Genomic DNA, 18504 nt, shown 5'->3' with positions numbered 1-18504 from the left:
TGTTAAAACACTTAACATCACTTCTTGTTGGCTTAACAGACAGATAAATTGCCGATAAAGACTGAAGTTTAGTCCTACTTGAGAGTTTTTACTTTATGTATTGTAAAATTGGACATCCATCAAGTATGTCAGTATAATAAATATTTTAACTTGTAAATATTGTAAGTTTAGTTTTTGTCTCTGTATGCATGAGCAGGTTACATGGATATTGACAGCAACGCTCCATGGGAAATTTGACCCGAGTTACTTCACAGACATTTTCCTCTATCAACACCTACTTAGAAAGGTCCTCTTTACAAAATCGTGTCAACCACTGCTCAACTAACGATTCAAGATGAATATCAGATGCAATAACTAATGCTCTGCTTCACAATGTCACAGTACATGTTAGAATGCATGTTTTTGTGTGTTTGGGAGGACTGCAACAGACATAATGCCCATTGGCACCGGATACCCACAAGGCTGTGTACTTTCAACTCTGCTCTTCTCCCTGTACATAAACTGCTACACCTTCTGTCACCAGTGAGTAAAAATAATCACGTTTTAGAATGACGCCACCCTCATCGGGCTCGTGTCAGACAACGATGGGAGGTGGACTGTCTGGTGTCCTGGTGCAGCAACCTGGAACTTCAAACCCAGAAAACCATGTAAATGATTGTGGACTTCAGAAAAACCACAGCCCCACCTGCTCTAACAGCAGTGACGTGCGGTGAGGTTCATGGCTGGTGAGGCACTGACTTCATCACAGTCAGATTTACAAACATACAGTATGAACCCTAAAGAGTATCTTATTCACCATTAGATTGGCAGCAGTTAACGAGTTATGTTTAAAAGCTCATACCAGCATTCTTCCCTGCTTGGCACTCAGCAAATAGTGTTAGAATTGGGGGTTAAATCACCATAAATGATTCCCGGGCGCGGCGCCGCTGCTGTCCACTGCTGCCCACTGCTCCCCTCACCTCCCAGGAGGTGATCAAGGGGATGGGTCAAATGCAGAGGACAAATTTCACCACACCTAGTATGTGTGACAATCATTGGTACTTAACTTTAACTTTACACATACAAACTGTAGCATACAAAAAGCACATTTAATAAAAAAAACGTTATTATGGTCTTACCATTACTTATAAATGAAGTCCATGCGCCGCTCCTTTTGAACAAAAGCATCGATAACTTGTTTATAGAAGTCTTCCTTATCTTTCTTCAGTTTTAAAAGTCTCTCTGTCTCAATGGAGATCTTCCTTTAAGTATTAACTCCTGCTTCAATTGAAAGTCCAGTTTAGAAAACTGTTTTATTTTAGATATGTAATCCTCCATTTTAATAGTCCAGGCAAGAGGAAAAAATAAACGATCGCTGCTAACTGTTGCTGCTTGTTGTCACTTCTTCTGCAGCCGAGTAGTCGCAAGAATGATCTCTGGGATCACTACTGCCCTCTACCATCAGGAGGCGGGATTACTGCGAGCCTCACACAGTGCGTCTACGCAGCCGTTTTATGATTGCTCAGCACAAGAAATACGTTACACACATACAGTTGTTGACAAAATACACTGTACATTATATACCTCAGGTAACTAAACTATGGAAATGTATAATATAATTCATATAGCAATACGGTCTCACTGCACAGCAGGCCAGCAGTTAGCAGAGTCATTGCGCAATCCATGGTGAGGCTCAACTCAGTGACGTGCCTCAACTGGCTGCTGACTCACCGCAAGTCTCTTCTCAGTATTTGAACGGCAAATGTGAAAATTCAGCGATTTTGAATAAAAATAATCTAAAACTGGTGAAGTTAAATGGAAAATAACTTTATAGTATAATCACTGGATACATATAACAATTTAATTTTTTTTTTCTTCTTTTTACATTTTTTTTCTTTCCCTGATGGCACGTGAGGCCCCGCCTCACCTGCCTCCCCTGACTGCACATCACTGTCTAACAGACTTCTCCATCTACATGGTGGACCCCTTCCGCTTTCTGGGTTTCACCATCACCCAGGACCTGAAGTGGGAGCTAAACATCTGCTGCCTCATCAAAAAGACCCAGCAGAGGATGTTTTTCCTGTGACAGCTGAGGAAACTCAAGCCCCCAACAAAAATGTTGGTACATATCTACACAGTCATCATTGAGTCCATCTTCACCACCTGCATCACAGTGTGGTATCCTGGGGCCACAGCCAGGAACACACACAGACTGCAGCAAATCATACACTCTGTTGAGAAGGCTGCAACCCCCTATCTCTCCAAGACCTGTATGCCTCCAAGACTCGAGGGCATGAAAATTATTCGACTCGCTTCTCACAAGCGAGTCTATTCGGAACAAAATCTTCCGCCAAAAGAACAAAAGCTCACTGACAATAGCAATACAATTATTTTGATTTCCACACTGAACTGCAGCTTCCCAATGCCTGTTTTCTGGCAAGACGTGCTTTTCATAGGAATTCATGCACCTCCCACATCTGAGCATGCATTTAAATCCAATGAATGCGGAATGAATGAATGAATAATACACATGAACACAAGTGTTACACTGACCAACGCTATATGTTTTATTTTGTCATCTAATATACATGTTTCACATTACAAAGCATTAAACGACGGAATGCACAATTTATTAAGTTATGGTTTCTTGTAAAGATCAAGAGCCACAAGGCATGCTGGGAACACTTTGGATTTTTTAGCAAAAAGTAAACATAACCTAATCAATCATTAATTTGATTGTTTGTGGTGTAAAATGTGTTTATTAAAGGAGCCAAATGAAGATGGTCGCCGTGCGCAACGTGAGCTGAGACCGTCTCTACACAAATCCCAGTATGTAATGTTATAAATGGCATAAACCATGGGTGTCAAACTCTGGCCCGCGGGCGAAATTTGGCCCGCCGTGTAATTTCACTTGGCCCGTGAGGCGATATCAAATTAACACTAGAGCTGGCCCGCCGATCATACACAGCAGCGGTGCCGCGGTACACTGCGAATTCTCATACTTGCCAATCTTCCCGGGTGACTCCCAAATTTCAGTGCCCTTGCCGGAAATTGTAACATCCCCTTTTTGTCCAGTCCAAAAAGTGCTGTTTCAGCTACATATGCGCAGCTGTGGCACGCTCACAGATGTAAATGCAAGGCGTACTTGATCTTCAGCGATACAGGTTACACTGAGGGTGCCAGTATAAAGAAACTTTAACATTTTTAGAAATATACGCCACACTGTGAACCCACACCAAACAAGAATGACAAACCCATTTTGGGAGAACATCCGCACCGTAACACCACATAAACACAACAGAACAAATACCCAGAACCCTTTGCTGCACTAACTCTTCCGGGACGCTACAAGGTGTGTGTACGTGTGTGTGTGGGGGGGGGGGAGGTTGGAGGTAGCGGGGGTGTATATTGTAGCGTCCAGGTGTTGTGCCGGATAATGCACCCCCGGCGTAGAATGCACCCCCTGACGGGAGTGTTATATCAACTAAAGCCCACACTTAAAGTTTCCACGTGCAAGATTGAATCAATTTTAGGGATGTCCCCATCCGATATTTGGATCGGATCGGCTGCCGATATTTGCCAAAAATTGCGTATCGGCAAGGCATGGGAAAATGCCGATCCAGATCCAGTTTTTAAAAAAACTCCGGTCCGTGTTTTCCAACGCACCGATTTAAATAATACATTCCACTTTTCTGCTGCTCCGTAATTTCCGTTCTGCATTTTCCAGCACACCTTCAACACATCCACAGGCACGCAGTTGCTTTTAGCTGCTGGCATTACACTACAGGCTCCATCCATCCATCCATCCATTTTCTACCGCTTATTCCCTTTGGGGTCGCGGGGGCGCTGGAGCCTATCTCAGCTACAATCGGGCGGAAGGCGGGGTACACCCTGGACAAGTCGCCACCTCATCGCAGGGCCAACACAGATAGACAGACAACATTCACACTCACATCCACACACTAGGGCCAAATTAGTGTTGCCAATCAACTTATCCCCAGGTGCATGGCTTTGGAAGTGGGAGGAAGCCGGAGTACCCGGAGGGAACCCACGCAGTCACGGGGAGAACATGCAAACTCCACACAGAAAGATCCCGAGCCCGGGATTGAACCCAAGACTACTCAGGGCCTTCGTATTGTGAGGCAGATGCACTAACCCCTCTGCCACCGTGAAGCCCACTACAGGCTCTTCTCACTCTTTCCTGTGTCTCCCTCTCACAGACCTTCTTACACACGTCACATACTGTCACGACACACGTCACATACTGTCACGTCATACGTCACATACGTATACGTCCTCCCCGAGCAGAAAGGTAGCAGCATGGCTAAAGTTAGCTGTGATGCTAGCGCAGCCGTGCGAGCAACGCTCCCTTTAAGGTGCGCGCCTGCTAAAGCGTCCTCTGCGCATAGCAATTATATGCCACGCACAAAATCAAATAAAAAAATAAGCGCATAACAATTTTCGACACACGGACACGACAGGAAAAACAGTTTTCGTCATCATTGTTCAAATATTGTGACGTCTGTCGAGACGCTTATCTCTCGGTGCCACACGTCCACACCATCAAAATGCTGAGGCAAAAATTTCCACATCTACACCGTATGAAAAAATTTGTGATTTTTTTAGTTGTGATTTCCTTCTCTGCATGAAAGTTTAAAAGTAGCATATATTAATGCAGAATGAAGAAGAATGTTTTAATGTGGACATGCAAGCCTTGAAAGAAAATGTTGAAAATCAAGACTACATTTCCTGCAAATGGGTGCATTTCTACCCTATATTTTAACTTTAGATTTATTCTCATATCAAACTCTTTTGGCTGTCTTTTTGACACTTACATCCGGCGCCCCCCTCCACACCCTGGATTATAAATAATGTAAATAATTCAATGTGATTATCTTGTGTGATGACTGTATTATGATGATAGTGTATATCTGATAGTATATATCTGTATCGTGAATCAATTTAAGTGGACCCCGACTTAAACAAGTTGAAAAACTTATTGGGGTGTTACCATTTAGTGGTCAATTGTACGGAATATGTACTTCACTGTGCAATCTACTAATAAAAGTCTCAATCAATCAATCAAAACACATAGAATCATCGTACTGCTGTGATTATATGCATCAAGTGTTCATTCAAGGCTAAGGCAAAATATCGAGATATATATTGTGTATCGCAATATGGCCTTAAAATATCGCAATATTAAAAAAAGGCCATATCGCCCAGCCCTAGTTCAATGATGCCATTTCTGTTTGTCATGTATAATTTTGTCTATTTTGTGTTTATCCTTGAATAAACAGGTCAGTTTCTTGTTACCAACCATTGTGTATTATTCAAACTCCCCTAATTCAGCTGGCTAGTTGTTATCAAGAGTACTAAAACCCTTTTCAACATGATTCTGACAACTAAGTAGGCTAAATAACTTTAAACTTTAATACATGCTCATATAGTCTCGGTCAGTATCGGTATTGGTCAGTATCGGTATCGGATCGGAAGTGCAAAAACAATATCGGTATCGGATCGGAAGTGCAAAAACCTGGATCGGGACATCCCTAATCTATTTGAAAGGTTATTTAATAAGAAGCCAAAAGAGCAAAAACAATAATGTTCGTGTTGGAGGACTTGTGAATGAACGACATATGAAATATGTGCTGCAGTCTTCAGGTGTACCTAATGTTGTGGCCCAGCAGCGACTGCAGCACGGATTTCATATTTCATTCCCCCCCCCCCACACACACACACACACGCGCACACACCTTGTAGCGTCCCGGAAGAGTTAGTGCTGCAAAGGATTTTGGGTATTTGTGCTGTTGTGTTTATGTTGTGTTACGGTGCGGACGTTCTCCCAAAATGTGTTTGTCATTCTTGTTTGGTGTGGATTCAAAGTGTGGCACATATTTCTAACAATGTTACACTCTCAGTGTAAACTGTATCGCTGTTGATGAAGTATGCTTTGCATTTCCGTGTGTATGCATATAGTAGCCGCTCATATTTTGTGACTGGGCCGGCACGTTGTTAGATTGGATGAAAAGCGGACGTTAAAAGCAGTGCCTGTAAGGCACGCCCCCAAGACTTTTAGTGATGGGTTGATGAGGCGTCATGAAGCGTTTCGACACATTGCAAAACTGTATTGATACTGTGTCGATACTGTGTCACTAAATACTGACATCTGCTGGACATTAAAAGTCCCTACAGGCAACCTTGGACCGACTCAACTGACACTGATTTTATGCCCTAGTACAGGGGTCACCAACCTTTTTGGAACCAAAAACTACTTCTTGGGTACTGATTAATGCGAAGGGCTACCAGTTTGATACACACTTAAATAAATATATTGTCATTTGTAAGTTACACGTAAGTGTGATTTAAACAAGAATAGCTAAATAAATAAATGTGTATATATATAAAAAAATGGGTATTTCTGTCTGTCATTCCGTCGTACATTTTTTTCCCCTTTTACGGAAGGTTTTTTGTAGAGAATAAATTATGAAAAAAACACTTAATTGAACGGTTTAAAAGAGGAGAAAACACGAAAAAAAAATAAAACAATTTTGAAACCTAGTTTATCTTCAATTTTGACTCTTTAAAATTCAAAATTCAACCGACAAAAAGAAGAGAAAAACTAGCTTATTTGAATCTTTTTGAAAAAATTAAAAAAAGAATTTATGGAACATCATTAGTAATTTTTCCTGATTTAGATACATTTTAGAATTTTGATGACATGTTTTAAATTGGTTAAAATCCAATCTGCACTTTGTTAGAATATTCAACAAATTGGACCAAGCTACATTTCTAACAAAGACAAATCAGTATTTCTTCCAGATTTTCCAGAAGAAACATTTTAAAAGAAATTCAAAATACTTTGAAATAAGATTTAAATTTGATTCTACAGAGTTTCTAGATTTGCCAGAATATTTTTTTTGAATTTTAATCATAGTAAGTTTAAAGAAATATTTCACAAATATTCTTCGTCGAAAAAACAGAAGCTAAAATATTTATTATTCTTTACAATAAAAACAATTTTTTTTACTTGAACATTGAATTAAATTGTCAGGAAAGAAGAGGAAGACATTTAAAAGGTAAAAAGGTATATTTGTTTCAAAATCCTAAAATCATTTTTAAGGTTGTGTTTTTTCTCTAAAATTGTATTTCTAAAAGTAATAAGAAGCAAAGTAAAAAATAAATGAATTTATTTAAACAATCCATCCATCCATCCATTTTCTACCGCTTATTCCAAGTGAAGACCAAGTCTTTAAAATATTTTCTTGGATTTTCAAATTCTATTTGAGTTTTGTCTCTTTTAGAATTAAAAATGTCGAGCAAAGCGAGACCAGCTTGCTAGTAAATAAATAAAATTTAAAAAATAGAGGCAGCTCACTGGTAAGTGCTGCTCTTTGAGCTATTTTTAGAACAGGCCAGCGGGCGACTGATCTGGTCCTTACGGGCTACCTGGTGACCGCGGGCACCGCGTTGGTGACCCCTGCCCTAGTATAAACAATAATATAAACCAAGTCATTGTATTTCATTTAGGATTATTTCATATCTTCATTTAAATAAAAATATATTTTTATCTTTTTTAGATACAGTCAATAAATAATGTGAACATGTATCATAACATGGAAATCTAAGAGAACGTGTTGTGGATGATTGTGGACTGGGAATTTTTTTTAATTTTATTTTTTTACACATTTTTATTAAAAAAAAGAAGAAGTTTTTCCGACGTATTACATTTTAGACGATTTCTCTTCTTAGTTATTATTTCTCCGGCTGTAGAAAAGACCCGCTCACAGGGCACAGAGGAGGCGTCAGTGCGACACAGTTCGCGTATCGGTCACGTGACCAAAACAGCTCATGATCGGTCACGTGACTTTCTAAAAGCGATACGCGCACCGACACAGGGTTTTGCTCTATGAGCTCGACGCATGCGCCGATGCATCGGTGTTGCCGGACCCATCACTACAAGATATAATGACTGATGAGCACCTTTGTTTGATAATGAGGGTTGCTTCAGCTCAAAGCCTGAGCCCCGACATTAATGAACTAGCATCCAAGAAAAGATGGCAGGTATCTGGCTTGGGCACATCAGATTAGATCAGTGTGTTGCAAACTGAGCAGTTTAAAGTCCTGAATGGTTGGTTTACTCATTATTTTATTTTCAAATTTATTAGCCTGTGGAAAAAGTTAATGTTGATATTTACCTCAGAAGGCTGCAAATAGAAAAGAGGCATTCAATTTTTATTTAAATTGTATTTGATATGCCATTGATATTTTTAAATTTTTATTATTATTATTTGAAACTCGATTTTGCATGTCACTATAAAGTTATATAAGCCTTGCTTGTTCAATATTTAATGCAAAACTTGTTTGGGTCCCTATTAAAAGGTTAATTTGTTCAACCTTGGCCCGCGGCTTTGTTCAGTTTTAAATTTTGGCCCACTGTGTATTTGAGTTTGACACCCCTGGCATAAACTCTCCGGTGACACAAGATTTGAAGTCATTTTCCTTATATATATCCACCTCTCTGCAATTGGTGAGATATATACTCCTCACGAGGGTGTTTTGGCGGAAGATGTTCCCCTGCATCCATGCCTCGACGCGGATCAGAGTCTAAACGCGGCCGTGATCAATTGTCCTCCAGCGATTTGGACGAAAATGCAACGTTTACTCCGGACGATCGAAAAATGTTGCAAGCTATGGTTGAAAAACTTGGAAAACTGGACATTTTTAATGAACTAAAAACTGACGTTTCAGAGCTAAAAAAATCAGTCGAGCACAATCACGCTGAAATGGTGGAGATAAAAAAGGAACAGACAACGCTAAAAGTTGAGTTAACAAGCCTGAAACTCGAAACTACAAGACTGACAACGGAGAACGAGAAATTAAAGGCGGACTTGCAGGAGCATGCGGGACAACCTGCTAATCATGGGAATTAGCGAAGATGGAGGAGAAACTTACGGCATTGCGGAGAACCTCGTCAGAGCCTTTCTGCAGGAGCAACTCGGCATCCCGGAGAAAGAAGTTAAGAGGATCCAGATGGAACGAGCACACAGGATTGGCAAACGCAAGGAGGAGGCTAAACCGAGACCTATGCTTGTAAAGTTTACTAACTCCAAATGCAAAGACGAAATGCTTGCTCTCTCCAGAAGACTAAAAGGTACTAAATTCTTCATGACCAGCCAATATCCAATCCAGGTGGTGGAGAAACGACGTAAATTGATTCCAATTATAAAGTCCTTTAGGCAGAAAGGACAACAAGCTCGTCTTGTTGTGGATAAACTATACGTTAACGGTGAGCTGTACAGAAGCATGTGAGGAACAATAACAATGTCGCGCAGTGATTGCGTCACCGCGACATCGCCATGGTGACGACTTGACGCATATGAATTGACATTTGGAGCTTTTTAGTTTATTCTGGGACTGGACAATGTAGTTACCGTATTTTTTGGACTATAAGTCGCAGTTTTTTTCATAGTTTGGCCGGGCTCCAGTGCGATTTATATATGTTTTTTTCCTTCTTTATTATGCATTTTCGGCAAGTGCGACTTATACTCCGGTGCGACTTATACTCCGAAAAATACGGTAGATGTTGGGAAACGGTCAGCGAATAATATATTTTGGGGTGTGTGTGTTTGTTCGTCTCGTGTGCTGTGGTGTGAATGGTGTGTCTGTGGGTGTATTAGAGGGGATATTGGTTTCCTTGGAAACAGCAAGTGATGCTGCAGTTTTTAGTTATAAGATTTTCATGTCTATGAAACTTATGGTATTAAGAAAATCAATAAAATATATAATGAATTTACTCAGATTATATGGTTTATAGGAATGATAATGAAGTTGGAATAATTAGTTTTAATTGCAATGGTCTTGCAGACAACAGAAAAAGAAAACTTATATTTATGTGGCTGAATGAAAAAAACCAAGATATTTTTTGTCTTCAAGAAACGCATTCAACACATTTAGATGAAGAAACATGGAGAAAAGAGTGGAATGGTCCAATTTTCTTTTCACATGGTCACAGAAATTCAAAAGGTGTTATGATTTTGATAAAGATAACTTTTAATTTTCAATTTAACTCTATGGAAAAAGACTCTCAAGGACGCTGGTTAATATTAAATATGATTACTCAAGGTCAAAAGATGTGTGTTTTGAATCTGTATGGGCCAAATGTTGATGAGCCTTCCTTTTTTGAAAAAATAAGTGACATGTTGCAAGAACAACAAGGGGAAATTATTACTGTGGGGGACTTTAATGTTGCCTTGGATAAAGTTTTGGACCGAAAAGGGAATTTTTCAATGGATTATCATCTTTAATCTTTACAAAAGATTCAAAATGTTATGGATGCATTTGATTTAATTGATATCTGGAGATTCAAAAATCCTAGGTTAGTACGGTATACATGGAGAAGACAAAACCAGGCAAGTCGCATTGACTATTTTTTGATATAATTTTCATTGCTAAACAAAGTGACTGCAATATCAATCGATGATAAATTGCGTTCTGATCATACTTGTATAGGAATAAATATTGCAATTGGAGATAATACACGTGGGCCCGGATATTGGAAGTTTAAACAAATGCTTCTACAGGATGATGAATTTATTGAAAAAACAAAGCAATTTATTACTGACTTTTTAAAAAATAATGTAGGATCATCAAATCCCCAAATAGTCTGGGAAGCCATCAATTGTTGTTTTAGGGGATATGCCATTGCATACTCTTCATGGGAAAAAAAAACAACTTAAAATGGCAGAACAGGAATTAAAGAAAGTAATTGAGGATTTACAAAAAAACGTTGACAGTAATGATAATCTAACTAGTGAGCAACTGAATTCTTTTACAGCCAAACAAGAGGAGTTATCATATTTAGTTGAAAAACAATTATTGAAAAGTTATGACTGCAACAGAGCAATCTGGGTGAAAAAAGGTGAGAAGTGTTCAAAATTATTTTTAAATATCCAAACAAAAAATCGTTCTAAAAAGAACATTTCCAAGTGTATTAAAACAAATGGAAAGGTATTGTATACACACACCACATTGTTGAAAGAAATGGAAAATTACTTTAAAAATATTTTTTCTAATCCAGTAATCCCTCCTGAAACAACAAATTTTTTTCCAGAAAATTATGAAAGAAAATTGAATTCAGAAGAAAGCCATTCACGTGAAGGCCTCATTAGAGAGGAAGAACTTGTGGAAGCTTGTTAAGTCTTTTCATCCAGGAAAAACCTCAGGATTACATGGAATACCTATTGAGGGTTATCAAGTATTTTATGAAGAGATTAAGAAACCATTGCTTTCTAGTTTTAATTACTCATATAAAACAGGTTTTTGGTCTAACACTCAAACAGAAGGTCTTATTTCTTTATTACTGAAACAGGAAATAAATGGTCAGTATAAAGACCCAGTTTATCTAAAAAATTGGAGACCAATAACACTTCAGTGTTACGATGCTAAGATCCTGGCAAAATGTTTGGCTACACGATTTAAGTCTGTTTTGTCAAATATTATTCACCAGGATCAATCAGGCTTCCTACAAGGAAGAAACATAGGAAACAATATTAGACAGTTATTAGAAATTATAGAAAATTATAATATGGAAAATAAAAGAGGATTAATTTTTGTAGCCGACCTGGAGAAGGCATTTGACAAAATTAGCTTGGATTTTATTTGTAAAAGCTTAGTTTTTTTTAAATTTTGGCAACTCCTTATTACACTGGATCAAGACGCTATATAATAAAACTAACTGTAGAATTATCAATAATGGATACATCTCTGGGACAATACCTCTATTAAGATGTCTAAAAGAAGGGTGCCCTTTGTCTCCATACTTATTTATTATTGCTATCGAAATATTGGCGATTAAAGTTAATTTGAATAAAAATATTGAAGGGCTCAGTAATGATAATATTGAAAGTAAAATAACAATGTATGCAGATGATACAAGCTTCTTTATAAGACCCAATCCTCATTGTTTGCAAAACCTTCTTGATCTTTTGGACATATTTTCACAGCAATCTGGGCTTAAGCTTAATTATGATAAATGTAAAATATTAAGGATCGGAAATCTAAAGGGAACGTCCTTTCGAATGGAATGCAAAGTGCCTGTTTTGTGGACAGATGGTCCAGTTAACATACTTGGTGTTGTTGTCCCAGAAAATCTGGAAGATCTAGGCTCAGTAAATTATGATAATCGACTAAGAAAGCTGGATAAAATTATGCAATTATGGAAAGGGAAATCCTTAACCTTGTATGGTAAAATATCTATTGTGAACTCTTTAATTATTCCTCAATTTATATATTTGTTTTTGTCATTACCAGCTCCATCACAAAACTTTTTTAAGGTTTATGAGCGGAGGGTCTTCGATTTTGTCTGGGACGGCAAACCAGAAAAGATTAAAAGAAAGGTTTTGTACAAACCCTGTTTCCATATGAGTTGGGAAATTGTGTTAGATGTAAATATAAACGGAATACAATGATTTGCAAATCATTTTCAACCTATATTCAGTTGAATATGCTACAAAGACAACATATTTGATGTTCAAACTGATAAAAAAAAATTTTTGGGCAAATAATCATTAACTTTAGAATTTGATGCCAGCAACACGTGACAAAGAAGTTGGGAAAGGTGGCAATAAATACTGATAAAGTTGAGGAATGCTCATCAAACACTTATTTGGAACATCCCACAGGTGAACAGGCAAACTGGGAACAGGTGGGTGCCATGATTGGGTATAAAAGTAGATTCCATGAAATGCATGTCATGTCATTCGCAAAAAAGAATGGGGCGAGGGTCACCACTTTGTCAACAAATGCGTGAGCAAATTGTTGAACAGTTTAAGAAAAACCTTTCTCAACCAGCTATTGCAAGGAATTTAGGGATTTCACCATCTACGGTCCGTAATATCATCAAAGGGTTCAAAGAATCTGGAGAAATCACTACACGTAAGCAGCTAAGTCTGTGACCTTCGATCCCTCAGGCTGTACTGCATCAACAAGCGACATCAGTGTGTAAAGGATATCACCACATGGGCTTAGGAACACTTCAGAAACCCACTGTCAGTAACTACAGTTGGTCGCTACATCTGTAAGTGCAAGTTAAAACTCTCCTATGCAAGGCGAAAACCGTTTAGCAACAACACCCAGAAACGCCGTCGGCTTCGCTGGGCCTGAGCTCATCTAAGATGGACTGATACAAAGTGGAAAAGTGTTCTGTGGTCTGACGAGTCCACATTTCAAATTATTTTTGGAAACTGTGGATGTCGTGTCATCCGGACCAAAGAGGAAAAGAACCATCCGGATTGTTATAGGCGCAAAGTTGAAAAGCCAGCATCTGTGATGTTATGGGGGTGTATTAGTGCCCAAGACATGGGTAACTTACACATCTGTGAAGGCGCCATTAATGCTGAAAGGTACGTACAGGTTTTGGAGCAACATATGTTGCCATCCAAGCAACGTTACCATGGACACCCCTGCTTATTTCAGCAAGACAATGCCAAGCCACGTGTTACATCAACGTGACTTCATAGTAAAAGAGTGCGGGTACTAGACTGGCCTGCCTGTAGTCCAGACCTGTCTCCCATTGAAAATGTGTGGCGCATTATGAAGCCTAAAATACCACAACGGAGACCCCCGAACTGTTGAACAACTTAAGCTGTACATCAAGCAAGAATGGGAAAGAATTCCACCTGAGAAGCTTAAAAAATGTGTCTCCTCAGTTCCCAAACATTTACTGAGTGTTGTTAAAAGGAAAGGCCATGTAACACAGTGGTGAACATGCCCTTTCCCAACTACTTTGGCACGTGTTGCAGCCATGAAATTCTAAGTTAATTATTATTTGCAAAAAAAAAATAAAGTTTATAAGTTTGAACATCAAATATCTTGTCTTTGTAGTGCATTCAACTGAATATGGGTTGAAAAGGATTTGCAAATCATTTTATTCTGTTTATATTTACATCTAACATAATTTCCCAACTCATATGGAAACGGGGTTTGTACAATGAATATGAATATGGGGGCCTGAAACTTCTTAACCTTGAAGCTATGTGTCTGTCTTTAAAAGCATCAATTGTTCCAATGATGTATTTAAACACCGAGTGGTACACAAGTGTCCTGTTGGACAAAAAACATGTACTGTATCAAAATAAATTGTATCCGCTTTTACAAGTGATTACAAGTGATCCCCTCCCATTTTCCTTATGTAGAGAGTCTGCTGGGAAACATGGTGGGGTTCATAAAGGAAACAATCCACTCATGCTGGTGTTTTCAATTTTATGTGCCAGAAAAAAGAGATGACATTTTGCAGCAGATAATACGGATGAACCCTAATATTGTAATAGATGGAAAGCCTTTCTTTTGGAAAAATATGTTTGAGAGAGGAATCATTTTTGTCAATGACATTATCAATGGGAATGGTAAAATTATGAAGTATGATGAATTTAGAACTATGTATGGTGATGCTTGTTCAAGCTTTTCATTTAGTCAACTAACTGGAGTCATTGGGAAAAGATGGAAACACATAATTAATTATGGAACTACTAAATTATTAGTTTGTAAACCCCTAATAAGAAATTCTAGTTGGCAAAAAGGAACTAAAATAAATAGAAAAGTATACAATTTGTATCTAATAAAGAAATCTTTGAAGGCCGCCCCTCATAACACATTTTTGACTGCCCGTTGCCGTGGGATGCCATATTCAAATTAATCTACAAAACTACTATCGATGTGCAAAATCGTTATTTTCAAATTAAAATTATTTATAACTTCCTACCCACGGGAAAAATGTTAAAACTATGGAATATGACAGAGTCAGATGATTGCCGATTTTGTTGTCAGGAGCCTGAATCCACCCTACATTTGTTTTGGTATTGTCATATTGTGTCTTCGTTTTGGGTGGAAGTTGAAAAAATGTGTTTAAAGATTGGTTTGTTTATGAAGCTTGATGTGGTTTCTGTTATTTTAGGAGAGTTCATTGACAGTCATGATTTAGTCAATTTAATTATAGTACTCGGTAAAAAGTTTATTTTAAGGCCAAAAACAGATATTCACTTAGAATTTCTTTCTTTAAAACATTTATTCAGTATTTTTTAACTTTAGAAAGTTATATGGTTGAAAACGATAATGATGCCAAAAAACATACAAAAAGATGGGAAGTCCTCAAAGGCTTATTTTGAAAATGTAATTTTGTTTATATATGATATGCAATCTGTTGTTGTGTTCCCTATTTTAAGTGTACATAAATGAAGGTGTGTGTTGCTGAGTCCGACTTGGATGTGATCTGGACTGTACATGGGTGCCTAATTTGAAAATGTATTTTTGTTTGTGGTTTGTATGCAACCTGTTGTGTTCCCTGGTTTTCAGCGTACATGGGTGAAGGTGTGTTTTGCTGAGCCCGATCTGGACATAATCTGAACTGGACCTGGTTTTAAAAACCCTTTTGAACAATCTGATTTCATTGACAACCTGGTCAGGGGGGGGGGGGGGGGGGGGGTTGATGCACTAAGGGTAAGTGTATCTTGTGTTTTTTATGTTGATTAAAACCATATGTAAAACTCTGGCCAGAAATGGTACTACAACCACGGTCAAAATGATTTAGTCCACTCCCCCTCTCCCTGACTGATGTTGCCAGATAAGCAGCCAAATCCAGCTCGATCCACTGGGCTACTCTAAGGAACTTCAAACTTCCACTGCCTTTTTCTAGGGGTTGAGGTGCTGGGACCATAATACCTGAATACACAAGCGTTTTGTCAATAACAAATCTCTATTTTACATTTTCACATTAATTTGGGTATTTTCAGGAAGAAGTACGTCATGCCTGCATACAATATCACAACAAATGGCAATCATAAGGTTATTGTCAGTACTATCAGAAAATAAAGACTACAACGAACTACAACCAAAATAGCAATGGTTATACTGGTAAAAATAAGTAGAGCATGCTTAGCAGCCTAATGTACGCCCAAAAATAAAGAGGAGACATTTTACCAAGGTATGCCTATAAGCTACTGTTTCAAATGTTTCAGATTGCCATATAACTTGGTACATGTAGTCCTCAATATGCAAACACCAATGAGGAATTATTTTATCATGTGATGGCTGTCTCCAAACGTTTCATATTGCCATGATGCCAGCCGCCCTGCTAAAGTCGGAACCCATTTTCTCAGCGTATGAGCATATTGAGAACAAAATAGGCACTGACACTCCCCATATCCATATAGGTTTTATTTGTCGAAAATATATTTTGCCCTTTGGAGGTGGGAGGAAGCCGGAGTACCCGGAGGGAACCCACGCAGTCACGGGGAGGACATGCAAACTCCACACAGAAAGATCCCGAGCCCGGGATTGAACCCAAGACTACTCAGGACCTTCGTATTGTGAGGCAGATGCACTAACCCTTCTGCCACCGTGAAAGACATGCACCTGGGGATAAGTTGATTGGCAACACTAAATTGGCCCTAGTGTGTGGATGTGAGTGTGAATGTTGTCTGTCTATCTGTGTTGGCCCTGCAATGAGGTGGCGACTTGTCCAGGGTGTACCCCGCCTTCCGCCCGATTGTAGCTGAGATAGGCTCCAGCGCCCCCCGCGACCCCAAAGGGAATAAGCGGTAGAAAATGGATGGATGGATGGATATTTTGCCCTGTTCGTTCGATGACACATCGACATACACTGGCGTCAGATGAAAAAATCTTCTCCGCCTTCAACCGTCTCAATCTTTCAAAGGCATCCCCGATACAAATCATTGTTTTGTTCCTGGCTTTGTCATGAATAAGTTGAGAATTGTAACGACGCCTTTTAGATTTACTAAGGTCTGACATGTTTAGTAACTTTACCAGTGGCAGTAGCCAGACGGACAGGGCGGTGCGTAACTGGCAACCTGGATGTGACACACTCGCAGACTTTCTTATTGTTCAAACGGTGGAGAGCGGACATCGAAAAGAAAACAATAACAAGATTTCGGGGCTGTAAATCTAATTTTGAAAAGAACATTTCCCGGCTGAACTACTGTTATCAGTTATAGAGGTATTCGAAAAGAACATGATTTATTAATGCCTTTTAACATTTCGGGGCCATTTAATGATGACTTGACATTCATTTATTACATATTACTCCTTTAAATTAAAATATAACAAAATACATTCACATTTAGTGTAACAACTGTACTCAAAAGATTAATTCAATTATTAAATTAAATTTTTTGCATTCCTTGGATTCATGCTCAGATGCAGGGTAGCATGAACTCCAATGAGGAGCACGTCTTGGCAACACTCATGCAGCCGGGACCATGACACTAACATCAAAATCACCATTATTGACTGTAAGCAAACATTTCGGCACTCACTTGTGTTGACAAACATTTAAACTTTGAGTCATTTTCTGCTATACAAGCTGTATACTGACTACTCTAAAGTACAGCCCATTGAGATAATGAAATAATAAAAATAATGTAATAACATGGTCTCCATGTACTAGAAAGCAACTGTTTGAGTTTGCCATTTTCATTTGATAAGATTGTCTTGCAGTATATTGATTTTCAATATTTGAATAAAGTAGTGTACATGGTGTCCCAAAAGTGTGGACATTGCAGAAATCTCACGAAGAGCATTGGATTGTCTGATCGTACCGTGGTCCTAAGAAGCAGTCTGTTTGCCTCCTTCAGTGAGGTGGGTGTGCAGGTGGCTTTGACTCCCCACTCAGGCACCCAGTACAGCAGCAGCAGCAGGAGACCACCAGAGCAAACGGCACCAACACCCACCAGGATGACTTTCCACAAACAGGGTCGGTACCCCCACACCTCCTGCATGGACCAAATATTACAAATCCTGAAAAAAGATAGTTTTACCCAAGAAGGTAAAAAGCTGTTTGGGGTTCCCCGAGTGTCATTTATAGGCCCGCTTCTTTTTGTATCTTGCTCAGTGCCAAAGACACTCACAATAAACGCAATCCTATAGTGGAGAAATAGAAAGGGATAATTACCAGCTCATCCTGCTGCCCTTGATTCATGATCTTTCCTTCTCGGATCTTCATACTGACAAAAGATGGACCTGTGACCAGGAAAACATTAGAAGGGAACAGATATCAAATAACCTTAAAGACTGTATACGGTAAATAGAAGGTCAATCAAAGACAAACTTGATACACACTTTAACAGCTGGTAGCAGAGGATCAAACAAAGGTGTATTTCTGGATGATTGATTATTGAAATCTCATTAATATCTATAGTGACTGCTGCCAGAAAGACTGATACTTCTCTATAGACCGAGGAAATAGTTACAGTATCAATGCAACATCTACACAGCAGAACTACACTGACTTGAGCACTCATGTTTTACACCTTGCCCTGCTCAGAGAGGCGAGGAGCTGGAGCTTACAGTATTCCAGCTAAGCCTCATCATGGGTGGCTGACAAACAAGAGCCAAACACAAAAGCATGTAGCCAATTGTATTGCAATCATTCCTTCCACAGTTACAGTTAATCAATCAACACAACCACTCTTCTGCATCTGATACAGAGGGCAAAGGATACATTGTAAACAC

At 38.9% G+C, this 18504-nt stretch overlaps 1 protein-coding gene across 1 annotated transcript in view; it reads right to left on the bottom strand.

Moving 5' to 3' along the window:
• LOC133617632 (polyamine-transporting ATPase 13A3-like) overlaps positions 1-18504 on the bottom strand; it is a 124038-nt gene that overhangs the window by 101551 nt on the left and 3983 nt on the right. The window contains exons 2-3 of the mRNA XM_061977721.2: positions 17945-18012; positions 17592-17765 (exon numbers count right to left, since the gene is read on the bottom strand). Of these exons, the coding sequence (XP_061833705.2) occupies positions 17592-17765; positions 17945-17995 (225 nt within the window). The 5' untranslated portion in view covers positions 17996-18012. The remainder of the gene's footprint in view (positions 1-17591; positions 17766-17944; positions 18013-18504) is intronic.

This window comes from Nerophis lumbriciformis, linkage group LG18 (assembly GCF_033978685.3).
Source record: "Nerophis lumbriciformis linkage group LG18, RoL_Nlum_v2.1, whole genome shotgun sequence".
NCBI lineage: Eukaryota > Metazoa > Chordata > Actinopteri > Syngnathiformes > Syngnathidae > Nerophis > Nerophis lumbriciformis.
Note: the sequence above shows the minus strand (reverse complement) of the source record. Positions and strands in the feature narration are given on the sequence as shown.